We start from the raw sequence: 18111 nt of genomic DNA, 5'->3' as shown, positions 1-18111 counted from the left end.
AAAAAAAAAAAAAAAAGAATCCAGTAAATAAAACTAACACCTCAGTCCCCAAACTCTCTCTAGAACACTACACTGTCACTCCTGGAAGAGATCTCCCTATTCCCTTCTAAGTTTCCTGGCACAACTAGAAGGGATCATTGTTTCTGCCTATGTCTCCTGAGCCAGTGGATCAGGAAAAACAGAATAATAGCAAGGGGAAAAGAAAGGTAATGGGGGAATGGAAGGGGAATGGGACATGAGCAGGGAAGACTCATCTTTTACCATTAAGGTTTTGAGCAAACAGAACCCAAAAAGGAGGAGAGGGCTGAAGCCTGAATGAGGGTTGTGACTCCCAGAGGCAGTGGCAGTTTGAGGGCTAAGAGGGAAACAGCACAGGCTGAGAAAGTGATAATTCCTTGTAGGTGGAGGAGTCCACGGACCACCCCAGAAACCACCCCAATTACTGGATTTGCAAGAGAAGGGCCCTGCCCACACACCCTCAAGAGCTGTTCAGGACTTACAGGGCTCGTGGATTCCAGGGTGGTCGCTGAACTCCAGCACGTAGAGGTGTCTCCCCTCCACGCTGCGCCCAATGCTGTAGACCCGCGTGACGCTGGGGCATTCGTTTTGCACCTTGTACAGTGTCCGAACAAGATCATCATAGCGGTGGTGGCGGAACGTCACCGGGGCAACCAGCTTACATAGAAGGAGGAGGTGGAGAAAGACTGAGAGCAGGTCTGACATCTTGCTGGGCTTTTTCAGAGAGCCACTGAGACGCGCCCCACCTCCTGCAACAACTTGGCCTCTTCACCCGCCAAAATCCAAGGTCTGCGGAGCTTCCCGCCTCGCCTGTAAACGCCAGCCCCTGGAAGTCGTTCCCAACTGTCCGTCCAAGGCTGGAAATTCTTTACGTCGCTCTCGAGTAGCCTCTCATCTCTTCTCCCTCACTCCCTTCCCTTCCGACATCCAGAAAAGCCTTTTGAAAGGTTTTTTGCACTTGCCTAGATGGGTAGTTTCACTGATTCTGGTTTACTGGTTAACTGGACTGTAAACAGGCTTCAATAAATAGCTGCTTATAACCCTTTGATTCCCGGATAATTTTTTAAAACTTGGCCTCTTCCTGTTTCCTTTATTACAACTTTCAAAAAGAGTTCTCTGTTGCTTTTGATCCATCCCACCTACCACTGCCTGACTACCTTTCAGAAGCATGGCTGTATTTCATCCTTTCTTTCCTCAAACATTTTTCAACAGATTCCATTAAGAAAAGGAAAAGATTAGCCTTGGACTGGGAGAAAACAACTGTAAATCATGTATCTCATAACATCCCCCAATACGTAAAGAATCCTTACAGTACAATAAGAAGACAAATGACCCAATTAAAACATGGGCAAAACGTTTGACCAAAACAGATATACAAATGGCTAATAAGCACATTTAAATATGTTCAATGTCATTAGTTGTTAAGGAAATGCAAATTAAAACCACATGAGATGCCAGGCATGGTGGCTCATGCCTGTAATCTCAGCACTTTGGGAGGCCAAGGTGGGAGGATCACTTGAGCCCGAGAGTTTGAGAGCAGCCTGGGCAACACAGCAAGACCCCATCTCTACAAATAATTTAAAACTTAGCTGAGTGTGATGGCATACCTGTAGTTCCAGCTACTTGGGAGGCTGAGGCAGAGAATCACTTGAGCCTGGGTGGTGGGGGCTGCAGTGAGCCATGATCATGCCACACTACACTCCAGCCTGGATAACAGAGTAAGACCTCATCTCAAGAAAACAAACAGAAACCACACATCAGATATTACTTTACCTCCACTAGAAAAGCTATAATAAAAAAAGACAGACAATAACAAATGTTGGTGAGAATAGGGAGAAACTGGAATCCTCATAAATAGTGCAGCCAGTTTGGAAAACAGTTTAGCAGTTCCTTACAAGGTTAAATATTTACTTATTATATAATACAGCAATTTCACTCCTGGGTACCTATGCAAGAGAAGTGAAAACGTGCATCCACACAAACACTTGTACATGAATGTCCATAGCAGTATTGTTCACAAGAGACAAAAAGCAGAAACAACCCAAATATCCATTAACCACTGAGCGGATAAACAAAATATGGCCTATCCATACAATGAAATATCATTTGACAATAAAAAGGAGTGAAGTACTAATACATTGTACAATGTTAATTAATTTTAAACATATGCCCAGTGAAAGAAACCAGACCCAAAACACCACATATTGTATGTTTCAGTTCATATTAATGTTTAGAAAAAGCAAATATATAAAGACAGAAAGATTAGAGGTTGCGAGGTCTGGGATTAGATATGTGAACACAAAATTTCTTTTTAGAGTGATAGAAATGTTCTAAAATTAGATTGTGCTCATGGTGATGACTGTACAACTCTATAAATATACTAAAATTCGTTGAATTGCACACTTAAAACAGGTGAATTCTATGATATGCAAATTGTAGCTCAATAAAGCTGTTTTTAAAAAGGAAATTAAAAAACAAGTACAGCCCTCTGAAAGAATTAAATATAAATTTACCATGCAACTCAACAATTCCATTCCTGGATACCTACCCAAGAGAACAAGCTCACCCACAGAATGTTTATAGCCGCATTATTCATAATAGGCAAAAAGTAGAAACTACCTTAGTGTCTATCATCTGATGAATAAATAAAATGTTATATAGCCACACAATTGAACACTATTCAGCAATAAAAAGGAATAAAATACAACTTCATGCTACAACGTGGATGAACCTCAAAAACACCATGCTAAGTGAAAAAAGCCAGAAATGAAAAAAACACATATTGTGTAATTCCATTTATATGAAATGTTGTACAAAGGTAAACCTATACAGACAGGAAGTAAAATAATGTTTGCCTGGGGTTGGGGATGGGAATGGGAATGGAAATTAACTGAATGGGCATGAGGGATTTATTTTCTAACTGATGAATCAGCACTCAAACTGGATCCAAGAGAGATCCTACTGGAGTGATGGAGATGTTCTAAAACTGGATGATGGTAATAGTTGGTCAGCTTGCTAACTTTACTAAACATCATTTAATCATAAACTTGCCGAGTGCAGTGGCTCACACCTGTAACCCCTACATGTTGGAAGGCTGAGGCAGGTGGCTCACTTGAGGTCAGAAGTTTGAGATCAGCCTAGCCAGCACGGTGAAACTCTGTCTCTACTAAAAATGCAAAAATTAGCCAGGTGTGGTGGCACATGCCTGTAATCCCAGGTACTTGGGAGGCTGAAGCAGCAGAATTGCTTGCACCCAAGAAGCAGAGGTCGCAGTGAGCTGAGACCATACCACTGCACCCCAGCCTGGGCAACAGAGAGAGATGCCACCTCAAAAAAAAAAAATCATTCAATTATAAACTTAAAAAGGGTGAATGTTGTGGTATCTAAATTAGACCTCAATAAAATTGTTGTTTTTTATTATTTATTTATTTATTTATTGAGACAGAGTCCCACTCTTTTTGCACAGGCTGGTGTGCAATGGTGCAATCTTGGCTCACTATAACCTCTGCCCCCTGGGTTCAAGCAATTCTCCTGCCTCAGCCTCTCAAGTCGCTGGGATTACAGGTGCCCACCACCACACCAGGCTAATTTTTGTATTTTTAGTAGAGACGGGGTCTCAGTATGTTGGCCAGGCTGGTCTCAAACTCCTGACCTCAGATCATCAGCCCGCCTCGGCCTTCCAAAGTGCTGGGATTACAGGCGTGAGCCACCGTACCCGGCCTAAAATTTTTGCTTTTAAAAACCAAAGTTTCAATGGATCTTCATGTACTATTACGTAAAATTCAAATGCCTCAGGTGGCCTTTCCGTCCTTCCTACCAAGTCCAGTTGTGACTTGTCCTCCTGTCCCTCACTCTAGTGCAGAACTGTTGCTCCACCTACTGTTTTTGAATCATGCCCTCATCACCTGCCTTCCTGCTTTCACTTATGCTATTTCCCTAGGCAACTCAACTCAGCTCAAATCCTGGGTCTTCCTTACCTCCCTTTCTAGTTGCTGCTACAATCAGTCTTTGTATCTTTAATTCTTATCACTTTTTCTGTTATGCACTTCCCATGCTAGGTGTTGGGTGTCAGGGTGGAGTGCAGCCCTGCTGGCAGACTGCTGTTGCTCTCCAGGGTGATCTGCAGCCCCCTAGCATAGAGCTGGGCACAGGTGCTCAACATTTGTTGAACGAATGAGTGAGTGAATGAATGAACAAACCCATTATTGACTTTCCCCCGTGCATCTGGCTGCTCCATCTTTAGTAAACCTTCCAAAGGAAATTCTATGTTTTTATAACCAGTCAGTGAAGATGGTGATTCCCTCTTTGATATATTGGGTGAACACTCTGTGGCCAGGTTAATCTGGCTCACAGAGAGGTGGCCCAGATAGTCTCAGCGGGTTGGCTCTGATAAGTACTAAGCTGGCAATACCAAACAGCTGCTGCCTATACCCACAGCTCAAATCCCATAATTTTCTGAGGAGATCATGTCACCCCAGGTGGGAAAGGTAGGAATCAAGGCATCACTAAGGCCTCACTCATAAAGCTCCTGATCTAGAACAGTATCTATTGTCACTACTGAGGGCTTGGCTTAGCGACTCCCAGATGAACCTGTGGTTCTTTATGGGGCCTCACTCATGCCAGACAGATGAATCCCATTCTCTAGGAGAGGGGTGCACCCTCCCTACCTATTTGCACAGTGGATTCTTATAAACAGGGAATATCCTCTGACAATGAGAAGTACCAGAGATGAGGTAGGGATGCCTTCCCTGGAATTCCACAGAGTATCAGAGTGATGCCCGAAAGCCAGAGGGCATATGCCATCTCTCAAAGCAACTAGAAGTAAAAGGTGCATGGCCTTGAATGTCGAAGGGATATGATTTCAAATCTAACTGCAACCCTCTCTTAGGCCATTTGATCTTGGGCAAATGACTTACTTCCCTAAACCTCAGCTTCCTTCTATATGGAATAGGGAAATCTAGTGCCTCCCTCATGTGTTGTTGTGTGGATTAAATAAGCTGTTGTATGTAAGGATTTTTCACAGTGCCCAGCAAGGGCTCAATAAATATTAGTGGTAGTAGCAATAGCAGCAACAGCATTGCTAAGCATCTACTTTGTGCTACAGACCATGCTATGATGGGGATAAAAGTCATTCATTCAACAAATCCAGGAAAGCCTTTACCACTAAAAGCCAAAGACTTTACATATAATGTCCTTTTCAATCTACAATAAAACCAACAAAGATCCTGCCCATGTGGTTCTTATATTCCAGTGAAGACACAGACACAATTAAGAGTGAAAAAGATAGAGACAAGTAAACAAGCACAGCACAGAGGGATGAGTGATGAATGTAACCACATAGGACCACCAAGCAGGTTCGCCTCATCTAGTTTTGGGAGGTCAGGGAGAGCTGGCTGAGGATCTGTGAGAGTGGAACTCACTAGATTATTTCTAGAGTCCTGTCTCCCACTGTGGTATGCACAATAGCGACCCTCCCAAAGGTGTCCACACCCTAATCCTTGGAAACTGAAATGTTATGTTACATGGCAAAGCGGAATGAAGTTTGCAGATCAAACGAAGGTTGCAGCCCAGCATGGTGGCTCATACCTGTAATCCCAGCCCTTTGGAAGGCCAAGGCATGAGGACTGTTTGATACCAGCAGTTTGAGACCAGCCTGGGCAACATGGCAAGACCCCATCTCTACAAAAAAATCAAGTTAGCCAGGCATGGTGGTGCAAGCCTGTGGTCTCAGCTACTCAGGAGGCTGAGGTGGGAGGATTGCTTGAGCCTTGGAGGTCAAGGCTGCAGTGAGCCATGGTCATGCCACTGCACTCCAGCCTAGGTGACAGAGCAAGACCTGTCTCAAAAAAAAGAAAAAATTAAAGTTACGAATCAGCTGATCTTGATAGGAAGTGATTATCTGGATTATCCAGGTGTGCCCATGCAATCACAAATGTGCTTTTTTTTTTTTTTTTTTTTTTTTTTTTTAAAATTTTTTTTTTTTTTTTTTTTTTTTTTTTTTTTTTTTTAGACAGAGTTTCATTCTTGTTGCCTAGGCTGGAGTGCAATGGCATGATCTTGCAACCTCCGCCTCCCGGGTTTAAGAGACTCTCCTGCCTCAGCCTCCCAAGTAGCTGGGATTACAGGCATGTGCCACCATGTCCAGCTAATTTTGTATTTTTAGTAGAAACAGGGTTTCTCCATGTTAGTCAGGCTGGTCTTGAACTCCTGACTTCAGGTGATCCACCCGCCTTGACTTCCCAAGGTACTACTGGGATTACAGGCGTGAGCCACCATGCCAGGCCCAGAAGTGTGCTCCTAAGTGGAAGGTGAGGCAGGAGGGTCAGAGAGAGTGATGAGATGTGAAAGAGACGTAAGCAGCTATCACTGGCCCCGAAGATGGTGGAGGAGTGCCACAAGCTACAGAAGTGAATACCCTCTAAAAACTGTAAAAGGTAAGGAAACGCATGCTCCCTGGAACCTCCAGAAAGGAACACATCCCTGCCGGCACCCTGATATTAGTACAATGAGACCCATTGCAGACTTCTGACCTCTAGACCTGTAAGATAAGACATTTGTGTTGTTTTAAAATTTGTACTCATTTTTAAAACCATAGCAATAGGAAACAAATACATCCCCAAATACCTTAAGTCTGAGACAGAACTGGGGTTCTTGGGGAGAGACTGGAGCAGAAAGCTTCACTATCTGACATCCTCCCAGGGTCTTGATTCAAATCTTGAGCAGCTAGCCCTGCAAACGGCTGTATAGGTCCAGACCAAATGGTACCTTCAGAGTTCTTTCTGATTCTTCTTCTCCTCACCCTAATTTTAGGCATTTCCTTCTTTCTGGGTTCTCAGTGTCCTCAATGTTATTCCCACCTAGACAGATGCAGCCCCATTCTGCCTTAGGCAAATATTAATAACACTTTACAATTCTACATTGCCTTACAGAGTACCAACTTCTTCCTTATTTATTCCTCCCAAGGAGGAGGATACTGTAATTCCATTTTAGAGGAGAACAAGTGATGGAGGAGGGCCTGGACTTGGGCACAGTCAGCCTAATGTCCTGCTCAATGCATTTCAGTGAATTCAGATATGGAACAAGGGTAGGAAGCCACCGCAGGCATGTGAGGAAAGAGAGTATGTTAAAATCTGGAAAGGGTTGGAAGGAGGCAGAAGGATACTTATCCTCAAGTAGGGACATGGGGGCAATTGTCCTCTTTCCTAGACAAAGAAGAAGGGGAGGGAGAGGGTGTGTGAGTGTGTGTGTGTGTGTGTGTGCGCGTGTGTGTGCGCTTGCGCATGTGTGTGTGGGAGAGAGAGAGAGAGACAGATTGAGAGAGGGAGAGAAAGAGAATGCCAGCCCTGTGTTGGCAAATGAACCAACCTTCTCGACACAGACCTCCAGTTATCGTAGTTTTAAGATTTCTTTCTTTGTATCCCCAGCAGTAACTCTGCAGAGAAGTCTTGATATAATTTAACCCAGCTCAATAAATGTTAGTTGACTACACCTATAAACGAATCAAGCATTCAGGCCAGGCATGGTGGCTCACACCTGTAATCCCAGCACTTCAGGAGGTCGAGGTAGGCGGATCATTTGAGGTCAGGAGTTCAAGACCAGCGTAGCCAACATAGTGAGACCCTGTCTCTACTAAAAATACAAAAACTAGCCAGGCATGGTGGTGTGCAGCTGTAATCTCAGCTACGTGGGAGGCTGAGGTAGGAGAATCACTTAACCCTGGGAGACAGAGGATGCAGTCAGCGAGACTGCACCACTGCACTCTAGGGCAACAGAGTGAGACATTGGCTCAAAAAAAAAAAAAAAGTTCAGCTTAGTTCAAATCACCAATCACTCTTTGAGAGATATTTGGATTTTAAGTGTTATGAGTGGGTAGAGCAAAGGGAACCTAGCCAAGTCCAGAGGGCAAGAAAAGTCAGTCCTCAAGACAGACCGAGCTCTTTCCAATTCTCTTCCCATCCATCTCATACTTCTGGTCTTAGCACCGCAGTCAACAACACTGAGACCTTTCCCTGGCCATGCTGTCTGATCATCCTGCTTATTTCAGTCAGTGTTGGGCTGCCAGTCTGGATAACCTTGTTTATTGGCTTCCTTGTTTATGGACTGTTTCTCCCAGTAGAAGATAAGCTCAATGAAGGCCAAGACGAATTTATCCTATTGTTCACCACTTAATCCCAGTACAATGTGCCAAATAAATGAAAGAACAAATGAAGTTGTGTCTGAATTGAGATCTGAGATCCTGATTAGGAAATGTTAAGCAGATGAAGTGGGTAGAGAAGCTTGGGGTAGAATGGAGGGAGTTTTCAAGAGGGAAGAACATGGTGGTTCCTCCTAATCACCCTGACTTATTGGAATCAGCCAGGGTCTGTCCTTGGATTTCTTCTCTTTTCTTGCACCTACTCCCAGAAGATCTTATCTACCAATCCCACGATAGGCTGGTAACTCTCACATGTATTTCTCTGGCTTCTACTTCTCTGAACTCCAGAATTGCATTTCTACTGCTTACCTTCCATCACGTCTAGGTTCTAACAGGCCTCCATGCCAAATGCTGCCCACCTGCCTCCAGTCCCCAGGGTGAGTAGAGCCTGACAGATACAAATTGTGGACATTTTTCTTTTCTTTTTTTCTTTTGAGACAGAGTCTCACTCTGTCACCCAGGCTGGAGTGTAGCAGCATGATCTCAGCTTACTGCAACATCTGCCTCCTGAGTTCAAGGGATTCTCCCACCTCAGCTTTCTGAGTAGCTGGGACTACAGGCAGGCCCCATCATGCCTGGCTAATTTTTTTTTTTTTCAGAGATGGGGTCTCACTATGCTGCCCAGACTGGTCTTGAACTCCTTGGCTCAAGCAATCCTCCTGCCTCAGCCTCCCAAATTGCTGCGATACAGGACACGAGCCACTGTACCTGACTGTGTCCATTTTTCTTGAGACCAGTACATCCCCTTCACATATGTGGGAACCACCAAAATTTAAATGATCTACCCAGATCGTATAACTTATATTTGTTTATATCTGAGTCAAGTTTCCAAAAAAAGGAGGGGACACCTATATTTAGCATATGTGGAGATTAAATTGGCTTTTTTTTTTTTTTTTTTTTTGAGTCTCACTCTGTCACCCAGGCTGGAATGCAGTGGCACAATCTCAGTTCACTGCAACCCCGCCTCCCGGGTTCAGCAATTCTCCTGCCTCAGCCTCCCAAGTAGCCGGGACTACAGGCATCCGCCACCATGCCTGGCTAATTTCTTTATATTTTTAGTAGAGACGGGGGTTTCACTATGTTGGCCAGGCTGGTCTCAAACTCCTGACCTCGTAATCTGCCCACCTTGGCCTCCCAAAGTGCTGGGATTACAGGTGTGAGCCACCAAGCCGGCCTAAATTGGCTTTCTGATTCCAAAGTCCGGGAGCTTTCTACAGCACCATAATGCTGCCCTCAGTTCAGCCTTCATACATTGTGAAAACTGCCTCTACTCTGGTTAGCATTCTTCAGGCTATCTTTTAAAAAGTTCATTCTTAAAATCACTTAATAAGCTTATGTAAAAATGAAATACCTTTGTTATAAAAATGCAGACAACATCGAAAAGTACAAAGAAAAAAAATAAACTACTAACCCCACACTTTGTCATCTAGACATAACCATTGTTATCAATTGGTGAACATCAATCTTATAGGGATTACTCTTAAAATTTGCTTCTTCTCTCCTCTGCCTTCCCAAATTTGGAGAATATTACCACCATTGATCCAATTGCTTGGGCCAAAACCTGGGACTCATCCACAATCTTTCTCTTTATCTCACTCCCCACATCAACTAGTTACACTGACTCTGTTTGGAAATACACAGGAATCTGACAACTTCATCTTGATTGCTGTCATTATAGTCCAGGTTATCATCTATTTCTTGCTTGGATTAGCCTTCTGAATATTCTCTCCACTTCCATTTTTGCCCCATCAGTTGTATTCTCTACACAGTAGCCAGAGTGTTTTAAAAATCATAAATCAAATTCCTTTCCCATCAAAAATATTTCAGTAACTTTCTACCATACTTAGAATTAAAAATTCTTGCCGGGCGCGGTGACTCACGCCTGTAATCCCAGCACTTTGGGAGGCCGAGGCAGGTGGATCACGAGGTCAAGAGATTGAGACCATCCTGGTCAACATGGTGAAACCCCGTCTCTACTAAAAATACAAAAAATCAGCTGGGCATGGTGGCACGTGCCTGTAATCCCAGCTACTCGGGAGGCTGAGGCAGGAGAATTGCCTGAACCCAGGAGGCGGAGGTTGCGGTGAGCCGAGATCGCGCCATTGCACTCCAGCCTGGGTAACGAGAGCGAAACTCCGTCTCAAAAAAAAAAAAAAAAAAAAAATTCTTGACCAGCTGCAGTGGCTCACACCTGTAATGCCAGCACTTTGGGAAGCTGAGGTGGAAGGATCACTTGAGCCCAGCAGTTCAAGACCAGCCTGAGATACATAGTGTGATCTCACCTCTACAAAACATTAAAAAAATTAGCCAGGTGTAGTGGTGTGCACTGTAGTCCCAACTATTCAGGAAACTGAGGTGGGAGGATTGTTCGAGCTATGGAGGCCAAGGCTGAAGTGAGCTATGATTGCACAATTGCACTCCCGCCTGGGAAACAGAGCAAGACTCTGTCTCTAAAATAATAATAATAAAACAAAGTAAAAATAAAAGTAAATTAGGCAGGTCTGGTGGCTTGCACCTGTAGTCCCAGCTACGTTGGAGGTTGAGGTACAAGAATCCCTTTAGCCAGAAGTTTGAGGCTGCAGTGAGCTCAGATCATGCCACTGCATTCCAGCATGGGTGATAAAGTGAGATTCTGTCTCAAAAATGAAAATAATAAAAAATTCTTATGCTGACCTAAAGGCCCAATAAACAGCAGTCACAATGTCCTTCTTTCTATTCCTTGAACATATCAAGCTTATTTCTGCCCCACGGCCTGTACATTTTCTCCTTTCCCTGCTGGGAATGCTCTTCTCACTTTTTTCATGACTTTCCCCTTCCCACCCTTTAAGTCCACGCTCAAATACACCTTGAAGTGGCTGGTTCTGACCCCCGCGCCTAAACTCATCCCAGCTGCTACTCTTTATCATTTTCTACCTCTTGATTCAATTATTCTTCATAATATTTACCATTACCTGAAAGCATTCTCTGTAATTATTCTTTTAATTTTTTGTCTGTATCCTCCACTAAAATGTAAGTGGCATGAAGGCAAGGATTACTGTCTGTTTTACCCACGATTCTGCCCTGATGGTTACAACAATGCCTGGCCCATACTAGATGCTCGATAAGCATTTGTTGAATAAATAAATTTGCAGATAGAAGGGCAGAGAAAGATGAGATCATAGTGTCTATGCCTTTAAAAATAAAAATTATTTTTTTGTTTTTTAAGACAGAGTTTCACTCACATTGCCCAGGCTGGAGTACAATGGCATGATCTCGGCTCACCGCAACCTCCACCAACCGGGTTCAAGCAATTCTCCTGCTTCAGCCTCCAAAGTAGCTGGGATTACAGGCATGCACCACCACGCCTGGCTAATTTTGTATTTTTAGTAGAGACGGGGTTTTTCCATGTTGGTCAGGCTGGTCTAGAACTCCCAACCTCAGGTGATCTGCCCACGTCGGCCTCCCAAAGTGCTGGGATTACAGGTGTGAGCCACCATGCCCAACCTAAAAATAAAAATTATTATATTGAATATTTAACAAGAAAAAGAAGTTGGAACAAAGCTGGAAAAGTTGCTTATTTTTAGAATGATCTTGTGATGTAGTTCATTTTCTCCTAATCATCTCCACATGCCTCCCTTTCTGGCTATCCCTCATCTTTGAATGAGGGAGTTTCTGTCTGGATCATGCTGTGTTGAAAAATAGGGTAGAGCAGAGTGAGGAATGTGAGGAGGGGTCATCCCCAGCACCAGTTCAGGGTTGTTATCTCAAACACCTCTCACCATGCTTCTTGGGCTCTCCGCTGTTATGTCTTTTCTCAGAGACTAGAGTTCAGGACATTGGTGTGGCTTAAGACGACCCTCTTTACTCAGGTGCTCTGTGTTGCCATCTGATGGTTCTAGTCCCTCCTCCTTCATCCCCCCTCACTAAGACAGACAGTTTGGAAAGATATAAAATGGTGTGTCAGTCCGGCTCTTCCTTTAGCCACCTCCCTTTTGGTTCTGCCTGGATGTCTTTCTCTATGGTCTGTAATTCTCCAGGGGTGTTCCCTATCCCCCACAACCTATGTCTGTTAATATTAGATTCAGCTCTAAGTGAGAGAAAGCACCATATAACTGTAGCTTTATTTCTTTACTTGCACATAATGAAGTTTGGAATCAGGCAGTTCAAGACCATTGCTGTCCAGGCTCCTTTTAGCTTGCTGCTCTGCCAGTCTCAACATACATTCACCAACTATCCAAGACAGTTCCAGCCTCATCAGCATGTTCGCATTCCAGCCACCAGCAAGGAACTCACTTTCTCTTTTCTTTTTGAGACAAGGTCTTGCTCTGTCACCCAGACTGAAGCATAGTGGCACAATCATAGCTCACTGCATCCTCAAATTCCTGGGCTTAAGTGATACTCCTGCCTCAGCCTCCCAAGTAGCTGGAATTAAAGGTGCACACCAACATGCCCTGCTAATTTTATAAAAATTTTTGTAGAGATGGGGGCCTCACTACGTTGCCCAGGCTGGCCTCAAACTGGGCTCAAGTGATTCTCCCACCTCAGCCTCCTAAAGTGCTGTTCCTTCCAACAAGTATGAGGATGGGAATTTTGATTTTAAAGAGAAAAGGAGCTAGGATATTTAACATCAAAATTCCCGGCTAGGCATGGTGGCTTACTCCAGTAATCCCAGCACTTTAGGAGGTCAAGGCGGGCAGGTCACCTGAGGTCAGGAGTTCAAGACCAGCCTGAAAACATGATGAAACCCCGTCTCTATGAAAAATACAAAAATTAGCTGGAAGTGGTGGCATGTGCCTGTAATCCCAGCTACTCAGGAGGCGGAGACAGGAGACTTGCTTGAACCCGCGAGATGGAGGTTGCAGTGAGCTGAGATCACACCATTGTACCACAGCCTGGGCAACAAGAGTAAAACTCCAACTCAAAAAAAAAAAAGAAAAAATCCCATCCTCACACACCTGTTGGAAGGAACATAAAATAGTGTGACCAGTTTGGAAAACAGTTCTGGCAATTTCTCAAAATGTTAAACATAGAACCATATCATAACCATATTACACAGAAATTTTACTCCTAGGTATATACTAAAGAGAAATGGAAACATATGTCCACATAGGACTTGTACAAATGTTTGTAGCAGCATTATTCAAAATGTGGAATATAATTCAACAACCAAACGACATAAAATAATATGCATGTAACAACATGGATGAACCTCAAACACATTATGCTAAGTGCAAGAAGCCAGACACAAAAGACCATTTAGTATATGATTCTATTTACAGAAAATGTTCAGCATAGGCAAATCTATAGAAACAGAAAGTAAGTTCATGGATGCCCAGGATTGGGACACTGGGGGATTTGGAAGATGGTAGATAAGGGGTGCCAAGTTTCTTTTTGGGATAAAATTATCTAAAGGTGTAGTGATAGTTGCATAACTCTGTGAATATACTAAGAGCCACTGAATTGTGCACTTTAAATGGTGGAATTGTGTGGTGTGTGAATTATATCTCAATAAAGCTGTTAAAAAAGGACACACTTTCCACAATTTCACATGCCACTTTCATGCAGCCATGCCTGTGTTTAAGAGAAGCAGATAAATACAGTCTTTATCCCATCCAAAAATCATAGGTTCCATTACAAAAGACTGAATGATATACAACATCGGCCATGTCTGCCCCACCCTTAGTCAGACCTTAGACCTCGTCAGTCCACCCACAGAGGATCCTTGATGCATTTCTCGGAGCATGGCACTTCATCTTAGGGAAACTGATCTCTTTCCCAGAGTCTCTACAAAGATGTGTTGGCTTTGAATCCTTGCGTATTTTGGATTAAAATTCATTTCGTTCATCAGCAGTCATCCTCCTTGATTTTGTTTTATAACCTTTTCCCTGTTTATTGAAAGTAGGTTTTTCTTTTTTATTTTTTGCACTTTGTTTTCAGTTGGTTTCAAGAGTTAGAAGTGAATTCAAAGTTCCCCTTTCCCACTATCTTTACCTTGAATCTGCCAGAATAAATATTCTTGAACGTGTTTTTTTTTGAAACAAAGTCTCGTTCTGTCATCCAGACTGGAGTACAGTGGCACAATCACAGCTCACTGTGGCCTCTACCTCCCAGGCTCAATCAATCCACCTGCCTCAGCTTCCCGAGTAGCTGGGGCTATAGGTACACATCACTACGCCTGGCCAGGTTTAAACTTTTTGTAGAGATGGAGCCATACTATGTTGCCCAGGCTGGTCTCCAACTACTAGGCTTAAGTAATCTACCCACCTTGGCCTCCCAAAGTGCTGAGATTACAGATGTGACCTATCGTTCTTGGCCCATGTTTTCTTCCTCTAAACAGCCTTGTGAAACCCTTCTGGGATTTCCCATACTTTTTGCATCTAGTTGGTTGGGGTTTTTTTTGTTTTTTGTTCTGAGACACAGTCTCACTCTGTTGCCCAGGCTGAAGTGCAGTGGCACAGTCTTGGCTCACTGCAACCTCTGCCTCCTGGGTTCAAGCGATTATCATGCCTCAGCCTCCTGATTAACTGGGACTACAGGCGTGTGCCATCGGGCCCAGCTAATTTTGTATTTTTAGTAAGACAGAGGTTTCACCACGTTGGCTAGGCTGGTCTCAAACTCCTGGCCTCAAGTGACCTATCCACCTTGGCCTTCCAAAGTGCTGGGATTACAGGCGTGAGCCACCGCACCAGGCATCCCATGCTGGATTTTCAGTGTTCTCTGCAAACGTCTTGCTCCTCCCCTCCAGATAAATTCCCCTTAAAACCCACCACCTCCCACATCTCTACCACACACTGCTTCAGTCATGTCTCACATTTCAACAGAAGATCCACATAAACTGCAGAGTGCTATGTATAGTTTCACTGTATTTATTATCTTCTTATTGCCTTGGATAATTTCCCCATTTGCCTATTTTGTAGGGACCACAAATGCAACCCATTGGAATCTGAATGCAGCATCTCTTCCCCCATAGTTGCTCCTCTTGGGAAATGGCACCACCTATTGCCCAAGTCAAAAACACAGGAGCCATTCTAAATTCTTCCTTCTCACTTTCCAGGATTACTCATTCACTAAGCCCTCGCTGTTTCTGTGTTGATACTCATGGCTGCCCCTTGCTTTTCCCCTCTCCTGCCATGGCCTCAGTTCTGCTTTCACCCATTCTTGCACAGATCTTGGTAACAGCCTCCCATCATCTATCTTCTACACCCTTCCATTGCACACGTCACGCAGTCGCCACCATGATCTTTCTTCATTGTAAAGCACACCTTGTCTATTGCTCGCCGCTTCCTTCCATTGTTTAGAGCCTTTATTGCTTCTCCATTCTGCTCAGTTAAGCCCACACTTCCTCACATGGCAAAAGCCCACTAGACCTTGATGTTTCCTGCCTTCCCAGCATTGCCTGCCCTGCTCCTCTCCAGCACTCCTCCTGCCTCCTAGTTATACCCAACAACGTGCAGTCTTTCAAAAGCCTCTGAGTTTTGTAGCATCTCCTCTCCTTCCACTTGGAGGTTAGCTGATCTTATTCGTGTTTTAGGATAAATCCAGGCCTTGTTTTCTCTAACTCTTTCCCATCATTTGCCGTGTGTCTGATTTCAGTGTCCTTCCCTTGTATTTCCATAGAACTCAGTGCGTATGTCTCTACAAACATTACGTTGTGCTATAATTTTTGGCTTGTGACTTCCTTGATTAAAATATACAGTCCTTAAGGACAGGGACCACATCTTATTTGTTTCTGGATTCCCAGTCCCTAGTCTGTAGCTGGCATATAACAGGTATTCATGTTGAAAATCAATAACAAAGAATAAAGCCTCCTCTGCATTTATATTTTGTTGACTTTAGAACAGGGCAGGAAATGACTACATGGAGTTCCAGAAACCTAGGCTCTTCCATGTGCCCCCACTAAGTCTCCTTCCAACAGGGCAGTCGTTGGTTCAGTGACATGTTGACTCAGATTGCCCTCTAGCCAATGGCAGGCACGGATGCTTGGACTCTGAATCTATTCTGTGTACCAGTGTTGCCTAATTTGCAAATAGCCTGCACCCACCTGTGTAATCCTCTTTGTTGGGAGTGAAGTGGTTCTCTCTGCTTTCGGAAAAATCCTAATGTGACGTGTGTTTACTGATACGACATCAATAAGGATAACAGGGTATTAGAGTGAAGGTTAACTGGAAAAAAGGAGCCTGGCTGTAAGTGATCTGGTCACTTGGGATGGAGGGATTGCCACATATCAGGCTTTGAGTAGCCCTATTAACTGGGTTAGTAATGGGCTATGGGCCAACGCGTAGCAAGAGCAACTCGATTTCATCGATTCTAAGGCACTCCTTATTTCACATCTTAATGTCTCTGAAACTGGAGTGTGTCTTAAAACAGATGACATCTTAAATTCAGAGAAAAAGCGAAGTCCAACATGTCAATAGTATGCCAGAAAAATATAACAACAAATTGTAATTGACTGAATAGTGACTAAGCCTGGAATTTCACAAACTGAACTAAACAGAATGGCTTATAAAGAATTTTAAAGATATATATACTTATTGTATATAAATATTGTACATATATTATCATTAATCTACAACCTCCTAGCCTTGGAAGATATGTGTTATTAGTAATAATCTTTACTGAGATATAACTCACATGCTATAAAATTCACCCATTTAAGTGTACAGTTCAGTGGTTTTTAGAATATACAGAATTGTGCAATCATTACAGCAATCTAATTTTAGAATATTTTTATCATTTCCCAGGAAAATTTTGTATCCATCTGCAGTCACTTTCCAGCCCAAGGTGTCTATTTATCTACTTTCTGTTTCTAAGGAATTGCTTATTCTGGATATTTTATATACGTGGAATCATACAATATCATGTTTGACTCTTTCACTTAGCATCATGTTTTCTTCTCTTTTTTTGGGGTCTCACTTTGTTACCCAGGCTGGAGTGCAGTGGCATAAACACAGCTCACTGCAACCTCAACCTTCTGGGCATAAATGATCCTCCTGCCTCAGTCTCCCAAAGTGCTGTGATGACAGGCATGAGCCACCATGCCCAGCTGGCATCATGCTTTCAAGGTTCATCCATGCTGTAGGCTCATGCCTCAGTACTTTTTTTTTTTTTGCCAAATGATATTCCATTATATCGAGGTACCACATTGTATTTATCCACTTTTTAGTTGATGGACATGTGAGTTTTTTCCACTTTTGGTTATTATGAATAATACCAGTATGAACATTTTTGTGGAAGTTTTTGTATGAACATTTTTGAGACAGGGTCTTGATCTACCACCCAGACTGAAGTGCGGTGGCATGATGATGGCTCAGTACAGCTTTGACCTCCCAGTCAAGGGATAATCCCACCTCAGCCTCCTGCATAGCTGGGAATACAAGGTGCAAGCCACCATGCCTGGCTAAATTTTTTTGTATTTTTAGTAGAGACAGGGTTTTGCCATGTTGCCCAGACTGGTGTCCAACTCCTGGGCTCAAGTAATCTGCCCACCTCGCTGTTCCAAAGTCCTGAGATTACAGGTATCAACCACCAAGCCCAGCCTGGACATATATTTTCATTTCTCTGGGGAAGTGAATAAAATTGCTGGTTCATCTGGTAACTCTATACTTAAAATTTTGAGGAACTGCTAAAAGTAGCTGTGCCATTTTGCATTCCTACCAGAAATTTATGAGGATTCTGATTTCTCCACATTCTTGCTGACACTTATCTTTTTTATTTTAACCATCCTAGTGGGTATGAACTGATACTTCATCGTGATTTTGTGTTTTCTTAATGACTAATGATCTAGAGAGTCTTTTCATATATTTATTGGTCACTTGTATATCTACTTTTGGGAAATGTCTATTCAAATCCTTTGCCCATTTAAAAATTGAGTTATCTTTTTATTGTTGAGTTATAAGAGTTCTTTTTTTTTTTTTTTTTTT

At 43.2% G+C, this 18111-nt stretch overlaps 1 protein-coding gene across 1 annotated transcript in view; it reads right to left on the bottom strand.

The window, feature by feature from the left end:
* The window catches only part of CPN1 (carboxypeptidase N subunit 1), a 40572-nt gene extending 39572 nt beyond the window's left edge, over positions 1-1000 (bottom strand). Inside the window, exon 1 of the mRNA XM_037739564.1 lies at positions 501-1000. Coding sequence (XP_037595492.1) covers positions 501-723 — 223 coding nt within the window. The 5' untranslated portion in view covers positions 724-1000. The remainder of the gene's footprint in view (positions 1-500) is intronic.
* Between the last annotated feature and the right edge of the window lie 17111 nt (positions 1001-18111).

This window comes from Cebus imitator, unplaced genomic scaffold (assembly GCF_001604975.1).
Source record: "Cebus imitator isolate Cc_AM_T3 unplaced genomic scaffold, Cebus_imitator-1.0 Scaffold71, whole genome shotgun sequence".
NCBI classification, from domain to species: domain Eukaryota; kingdom Metazoa; phylum Chordata; class Mammalia; order Primates; family Cebidae; genus Cebus; species Cebus imitator.
This window is presented reverse-complemented; position numbering and strand designations above follow the sequence as displayed.